The sequence below is a fragment of the Pyxicephalus adspersus genome, chromosome 2, assembly GCF_032062135.1.
Source record: "Pyxicephalus adspersus chromosome 2, UCB_Pads_2.0, whole genome shotgun sequence".
Classification (NCBI taxonomy): Eukaryota; Metazoa; Chordata; class Amphibia; order Anura; family Pyxicephalidae; genus Pyxicephalus; species Pyxicephalus adspersus.
In genome coordinates this window covers 20,984,891-20,993,411 of record NC_092859.1, presented here as the reverse complement: position 1 = coordinate 20,993,411, position 8,521 = coordinate 20,984,891, and the positions used below count along the sequence as shown (strand labels likewise).

At 37.6% G+C, this 8,521-nt stretch overlaps 1 protein-coding gene across 1 annotated transcript; it reads right to left on the bottom strand.

Moving 5' to 3' along the window:
* Nucleotides 1–1,042: 1,042 nt before the first annotated feature.
* Nucleotides 1,043–2,362, bottom strand: LOC140322350 (olfactory receptor 8H1-like). The gene is made up of 2 exons (XM_072398925.1): nt 2,341–2,362; nt 1,043–1,992 (listed from the first exon to the last, which is right to left on the bottom strand). The coding sequence occupies exons 1-2, from the start codon at nt 2,360–2,362 to the stop codon at nt 1,043–1,045; spliced, it is 972 nt and encodes a 323-aa protein (XP_072255026.1).
* Between the last annotated feature and the right edge of the window lie 6,159 nt (nt 2,363–8,521).

The window sequence follows — 8,521 nt, the reverse complement described above, 5'->3', positions numbered from 1 at the left end:
AAACACAGCTGAAGTTGTGGGTCGTCTTAGGGGGGACTACCTGTACACAAAATGTATGTCTTGCAGTGCACATTTTGTATGTTACATACTTTGGAAATGCATTTAACAAACCAGCACCACAGGGAAAATCACAGGGTAGTGTGTAACAAAACAATGGCATCCAAACATTAAATAGATGAAATACAACAATGTTCTAAAAAAAGTAAGAAAATACATTTCCTTCCAGCCCATGAAAAACTCATTCCAGGGCACTGGAAATCCCCAACATTATCTATTTTGTAGGAATGATTTAAAACCATTGATCAATTGAGACCAATGGATAAATTAAACTTCTGCCAACTGCAAACAAATACGAGATATTATCAAATTTAGGATATTGAATTAATTTCAAACAAATATCCTATTGTAACATTTTTTAAACACGTCATTTACAAACCTTTAAAAACCTTCATGACAGTATGCTAAAATGATGAAGTCCCCTTCCATTTGGCCTTTCAACAAGGGTTTTCCCCCTTTCTTCGCATTCTTTTGTCTTTTTTGTACTGAATAATTTTTCAATAAAACTTGGCAAAGTTTAATAATATAGCAATTATCCTTCACTTAAAGTGGACAGCTGTCCAATAAGTGCTAGCTGGTTGCTTCCTAACAGTGCCTTATGTCAGAAAATACTGTAGAGTCTTCAAAGTAAAGTCTAAACAGCTATGGGCAACTAAAAACTTACTTTTTATTGTTCTGGTTTACTTCTGCTTTAAATTGGAATATTTTCTTGAGAAACAAACAAGCCTAATGAGTAACATCCACGTTGTATTTTAGTACATATATTGACATTTTATTTTACAGGGTCAACAGGAGAGTTCAGGTTCAGAGAAACATTAAAAGTAATTGGCAGTTAGCTGGTCAAGTTTAATGCTCGTTGGTATGTTCTTGTAGTTTGTGGTCTTCTATGTTTTTACCTTTACAAGTTGTATACTTTTAAAGTTGTTATGTTTTGTATTTATCTTTGATGTTAGTTGTTTTTTAAATTGATTTGAAACAACTCCATTTATAGACTGATAGCTCTTAGGACGTCCTTATTTCTTAAACTGTATACTAAGGGATTTAACATTGGAACTAAAGCAATATACACCATCGAGAGTATCTTGTCTTGTTCTTGAGATAATTCAGTTTCTGGTTTCATGTTAAGAGTAAGAGAAGTTAGACAAAATAAAACAACGATGATGATGTGTGAGGAACAGCTAGAAAAGGCCTTATATCTCCCGGCAGATGTATGGATTTTAAGAATAGTAGATATGATGTACATATAAGAAGTAATAATCAAAATAAAGGTTACAAATCCTAAAACAAGACCATCAACAGTAATTAGGATTTCAATACTTGTGCTGTCATTACAAGAGGTAGGAAGTACTGACTTCATATGGCAGAAGAAATGGTTGATTTCATTGAAACTAGGAAATGATAACTGGGATATTAGCAATGCATACATTAGTGAGTTGAAAGTGCCCACAATGAAACAGAATGTAGCCAGTATCAAGCATGTCCTTCTGTCCATCATCATAATGTAATGCAATGGAATGCAAATGGCCACGTATCTGTCATAAGCCATAGTAGTCAATAGAAAAAATTCTGTTCCAATACAGAAAACATAGAAGAATATTTGTGTAAAACACCCTGGATAGGAGATGCTTGTGTCCCCTGTCATAGTGATAGCTAACAGCTTTGGCAATATAACAGAAACATACACAACATCCAAGAATGTAAGGATACTCAGAAATAAATACATGGGAGTATGCAAGCGGGATGTGAAACACACAATTATAGCAACAAGCATGTTTCCAATTATACAGAGTAAATACATTATTAAGATAATAATAAAAATGACAATTTGAACTCTGGAATATCTAGAAAATGCAAGCAGGTGCAAAGCCTTTTGTTGAATAGATGTATGATCAGTTCCATTAAGTGCTTCGCAAAGATCAAATAAATCATTTTCACCTTGGAAGAAACGTTTATCAGGATATAAATGAATTTTGTAAATAACAGGTCAAACAGTTCCCATATACAGTATTTTTGTTTGGTTTATTAAGCTATTTAGCTTAAAATATAATTTTATTCAATAAACTTTAGCTATCATACTTCTATCATACCAAATATAAATCCACCTATTATTGAAATATGAGCACAAAAAACCTAATTGATCACAACTGCTGCAAACATTTTCACAAGGAATATTTGTTTTGTTTAATAGATCAAAGCTGTACCAGTTATCAATGTCACATCTCTAATTGATATAAATAAATAGTGCAAATTATCTGTAGATAACAATATTTGTATTGGATTTACCTGTAATTCCAGTAGCTGCCATATTCACAGGATTTATTTATTTGTAAATATCATAGTTTTATATTCAGAAAGGATGCTTTCAATAACATCTTGGGAAATAAAATAACAAGATCCTTTAGGTATATTTCTAAATAGATAACATAATAATTAATACACAAATTTGCACAGGGAATTACAGATGTTTAACAATTACTGATTTTTCAAACTTTTCTGTTTGTTGTAAGAAAGATCAAGACAATAATATGTCAATAATAATAATAACAATAATGTAAAGTGAATTGATTCTTTTTTTAAGTATAATGCTGGTGCAATTAAATTGAGACATGCCCCCCAGGGACCGATTATATTGCCCATAGCAACTTCAGTCAATACAACATATGAAATACAGTAGAATTTTTTTTATATTTTTATTAAAGTCTAACAGAAGTAAACATTATTATATTAAGGGAAATTAGTAATTGTCATACAAAAACTTAAAAATTACAACTAACATTATATTTTCAATAATATAATTTTAGGCCTTAAGTCAAACCATTACTATCCTACAAGGTATGCCCATATATCAGAGCTCACTCAATGTCTATAGGGGGGTTATTTTCAAGTACTCTCCTCAGATACCATTTGGTGTGACCGAAACAATTGTACAGTTTTATTTTTGTGGGGGTATTGAGTGTGGCAATAAAGCTCTCCCATGTTTCAAAGAAAATTTGTGTTTTTGTGTCTATTATGTATTGAAGTTTCTGCCCATTCTGTTTTAAATAACTCTTGCATTTTAACCAGAAAGAGACGTTTTGTTGGGGGGTGGTTTCCAACCAACCATGTAATATGGTTTTCTTGGCCACAGCTCAGAGTAACAACGTCAAGCTTTTCGCTCCTCTATAGAAATGAAAACCTTAACTCTCCACCATCCCAAAAATCACCCATTCAGGGGTATGTGATACAAAGTCTAGCAGTTTATTACGGATGTAATAAACTGGGAAGGAGAAAGCCTTATGATTATGGGGATTAATCAACCTCCTTACTGAAACAAGACCCCTCGCAGCCCAATCAGCAAGTACCGGAGAAGAGAGCCCAGGGGCAAATTTCCCGCTACCCTCTAGTGGGAGGACCAGAGAAGAGTGCGCATTTAGGGATACTGCTTTACGTAAAAATTGCCACAGCTGCCACTGTGAAAATAGTAATGGATTGTTTTGGACCTCCGCCGGGAAGAGCTCCCTATGAGTATGTAAAATGACCAAAGGATTCCAGGGAGGGTACAACAAAAAATCTACCTGTAAATTTGTGTAGAAAGAAGCAGCATGTATCCAATCCTTTAATATGCGCAGCACCGCTGCATGGTTGTATAAGGCCACATCTGGCAAATTTAAACCTCCATTTTTTGTTATCTGTTGCAGAATCTGGCGACTACCCACAACATGTTTACCTCCCCAAATAAAGGTCATAAATAAATAGTTTATTTGTTTTAGGTCATGTGGAGGCAAAAATATTGGAAGACATTGAAATAAAAATAAAAGTCTCGGAAACATGACCATTTTGATCAGAGATACTCTACCCATGAAGGAGAGAGTGAGGGAAGCTTTAAAATCCTTTTTCATGGAATTAACAGCTTGCTCAAAGTTAAGATTGTAAATCTTTGCCGGATTTTTGGGAATTATACCTAGGTATCTGAAGTGGGATTTTGTCCACTGAAATGGATACGGGAAACTCCAAGCAGGTTTATGTTTGGGATAAAGAAGGAGTGCCACAGACTTGTCGAAATTTATAGTATATCCCGACACCTTTTGGAATAATTCAAAAATGTGCATGATACCAGGAAGGGAATGTTTAGGATTTGAGATGAACAGAAGTATATGATCTGCAAATGCTGTCAATTTAATTTCTGTGAGACCAAATTTCATCCCAGCAAATCTCTTATCTTCCTCTAACAGGCTCAATATTGGGTCCAGAGCTAAATTAAACAGTAGTGGAGACAGGTGGACCCCTGCCGTGTTCCACTATTCATTATTATGGGCTGAGAGAGTTGGTTATTCACTAGTAAATACGTGGTGGGGTGATTATACAGAAATTTGGCATAAGCTTGAAGATGGGCACCAAAACCTCTATGTGTCAACAATGAGTGTAGATAAGGCCAGAGTATTTTATCGAACTTTTTCAGCGTTGAGACTTAAAGCATATGGTTTTTGTTGTATGGCAGAGTTGTGGCCATTATGGCTGTTCTTATCCCGATAGAAATATGTTGATTTCTAATGAATCCCAATTGATGGTTAGTTAACAATGCAGGTAACATCAGTTGTAATTGATTAGCCATAATTTTTGCCATCACTTTATAATCCATGTTAGGCAAAGCAATTGGTCTATGTGAGGGAGAGTATTCAGCATCCTTATATGGTTTAGGGATCAATAAAATGTAAGCTTAAGTAAAGGTCAGAAATAAAATCTGATTTTCCAAAGCATCATTATATACTGTATGTCTAACAGTAGAGGGGAAATATATGTTTTTTTATGGTTTAAAAAATTCAGCCAGAAGTCCATCATGACACGGAGTTTTGCCAAGTTGAAGAGATTTGATAGCCTTTGCTACCTCCTTAATTCTTAGTGGGGCATTAACCTGCCTAGCGGTCTAATTCTGTCCAAATTTCCATGCAAAAAGCGGTACAATTTTTGCAAAGAAATGTATTTTTCATTGAAGGTTATAATTGTTAGGCATAACTCACCGATATTTAATACATTTATTACATTTAATAATAAACTTATAACAAAAATAAACTATATAACAAAACACAAAAATCTGTAAAAAAAAATATATATATATATTTAAACTTGTAATGTAAGTGTACAGTAGCATGTATAATAATTATATAAATATTTCTTTGTATTGGACTCAATACAGCTATTTTGTATTGAATCCAATACAAAATTATTTCAAATTCCCACCGATCCGCCTGCCGGCACCGACGCATTCACCGATGTCACTGGGAAACCACGGAGATCGTCTCTGCATTACCCGTCTAGAGATTGAGGAGGTAAGGCGTGTCCCAGGACCTGTGGGGACCAGCAAGGATGACAGGGGACGGCAAGGGAGCAAGGTAAGTGTTTTTTTTTTTTTTTAGAAAATCTAAGGACAGAACAGTAGGCTACTTGCGGCACAGAAAAACTTTTAGGTATTGTATGAATTAAAAAAATCACTTTTATTAAATATACAAGAATTATAAAAACCATACAAAATGGGAGTAACAGTGGTAAATACACTGTATCCTTTAACAAAGTTTTTACAAACGTGTATCAGGAATCACATCCAATGCCTTTCGCCCATGTGGGCTTCTTCATGCCTTATATTTCTTGAAAATATATATTCTTTATGCTTATCTTGTAAACAACTATACTTACACTAGCTATCATTATCAGGTCTCTATTATCAGGTCACTATCAGGTCTCTATTATCCCCTGAAGAAGCCCACATGGGCGAAACGCGTCGGGTTGAGACCCAACTTCTCTGTCTCTTTGATTCCTGATACACAATTGTAAAAACTTTGTTAAAGGATACAGTGAATTTACCTCTGTTACTCCCATTTTTATGGTTTCTATAATTCTTGTTTATTTAATAAAAGTGATTGTTATGCACGCGGATGTGGACCCACTGTGCCACTGACTGGGTATGCTCCGGAGGGGCGTAACTAAGTCTCTGCCTGGTCTCCACTAGAGCCTCTGATGGTGAGGATAGGCTTGGGCCGCAGGGCAGCTGCCAGGTGCCACTCCAGAGCAACCCCCAGGTCAGTGGCAGCTGACCAGAGAGGTCAGGGTACTCGGTGCAAGCACCGAGGGGCTTGCGTGGCCAAGAGGGTGATGGCAATCAGACAAAGTCCAGAAACAAGATCCGAGGTCAGGGTCAGGCGGCAATCAGGCAAAGGTCCAAAAACGTAATGCGAGGTCAGGGTCAGGTGGGAAATAGGCAAAGTCCAAGGGTAAGTAAACAAGGTCCGGTACACAGAAAAGCAAACAGAGGAAACACCTTTGCACTAGGAGTTACACAGGGTAAAACCTTGAGATTGCTCAGGCAACTTCCTGTAGTAGGAGGTGCCTTTAAATACCTGCAGAGATCCAGCCATAGGCTGTAGAAACAGAGGGCATGTATGTGTTACCTCATGGATTAGGAGAGACACACCCATGCCAGCCCAAACACCAGAGCAAGTCTCCAGCAGGGATGAAACTCTGGCATGGAACACAGGTAGTGGGGTTACTCTACGTGAAAGATAGGACCCAGCGCCCCTGCCTGCAATTAGGAGCACTGGCGCCGGCACAACTTGCAGGGCTAACAGTGATTTTTTCATTTCATACAATACCTAAAAGTTTTTCTGTGCCACAAGTAGCCTACTAAGTTATCCCTACTTGGACATTAGGGGGTTAGGCACATTACCCAAATTGAGTGGGTTATATGAACTTACATTATTATTCAGAGGTTGACGACACGTATTTGTTCCCAATCTAATCAAAATGGTTTTTTTTAGGTAAAAGCTACCCTGAGTGTGACTCGGGAATACCGATTTTTGACTGGAAAATCCACCCGGAGTCATAATCGGGAATACCACTAGGGGGGTTAAGCTGTTCCTGTTGTGATGGCGATAAGGTTGGCAATATAGCCCATTGCAAAAAGGCCCCTATATCAGCCTGCTCTGGGGGGTGTGCTGAGTAAATTTGGGTGTAGTAGTTTTCAAAAATAGGCTGAATTTTTGCCTGGGTGGAGCATTTGACCCCTGCTGCATTATGTAGTGTGTGAATAGAGCATTTTGGTTTTTGAGGCGAAGCCATATTTGCTAGAAGAGAATCTGTTTTGTTTCCCCATCTATAAAATTTGTATTTAGTATGTCGGGATTTGAGCCTCGGTATGTAAGTGGTTATCTAAAATCATTGCGGGCTTGTCTAGTATTATTTGTGGGGTTGTGCAACTGTTCCCGGTGGGCAGCCGGAGAATTTTTTTTTCTTAATTCAGTCTGGTAGAATCGAAAAGACATGTAACAGAACCTCGGGTTTTATTCATTAAGATCACAAATGAGATGCATTACCAGGGCCAGAGATTACAGTTAGGCCCAACTTAGTCAGTAGTACTACTAGACCACCATACATTTTACATTTAAGGTGAGGCCATGCAATAAATGCATTAAAACAACAGTAGAGATATGGCCAAACAATGGAATAATTGATAAACCAGGTCAACACCAAATTATAGTAAAACAGTTGTCTTGATAAAGAAAATACTAATTATATGTTTTCTACCTCAATTCTATATCCAGGCTCTTTATTTAATACAGGTTTGCTTGCCAGAATGAATTATACTAGAAAATGTTATTGTTAGGAGATGCTTATCTGGCCTGCAATCCTATTTAAACAAGACTACCTGTTTATTCTGTCCAGGGATGTCACTTGCAGCAGCAAGGAAAACTAAGAAATATCAGCAGCCCCAGCTTCCCTTTAGCCGTGCAGCCTTTATTGGCATCCCCTGCACACACTCACATTCTGGATTAGTTCTTGACTCTATTCTGTGCTCTCATTGGCTGCTAGGGATTTATAGTCTTTCTGCTCCCAATCACCAGTGCATGTGGTAGTGTTAAGGTAGGCTGACCTGCTGCTGGTGTATGTTTATCTGATTTACTGTTGCTGACCGTGCCTATTTCTGTTTCTGTGAATTAATGCTGCCTGGACCGACCTTTTGGCTGTGACTCCAATTTTACTTGTGTTTTGCCCTCGTATACCTCATCCGGTGGATGGATTACCTGTGTATGACCTCTTGCTCTGTATTCTAGTACTGCTTTATCTGTGGGCCCCTGGCCACTGCCTTGATCCAATCTAATGAATGACTTGTGTACACTCCGGCAACCGTGTGTAGGGTAACGCAACCCAGGGGTTTATCGGGGCTTGCTTTAGGCAAAGAGTGCAGCTCTAGACTGGGGGACTGGTGTCGGGCAAGTACTGGTGCTGGACCAGGGCCTTACAGTTATGAGAACAAATTGTTGTTCCCCAGGTCCTTGGAATGTCTTGGAATGTTGGTGATCATGAGGATAGTTTGGTCTTGGTGAGGCATTTTGGGGCTCTGAAGGACAGTCAGTTTATAAGTTGTTCCAATAAAACCAGGACTTAATTTAATGCTGTAATGTCTAATGTGCAGTTTGTGTAACTTGTGTGTGAA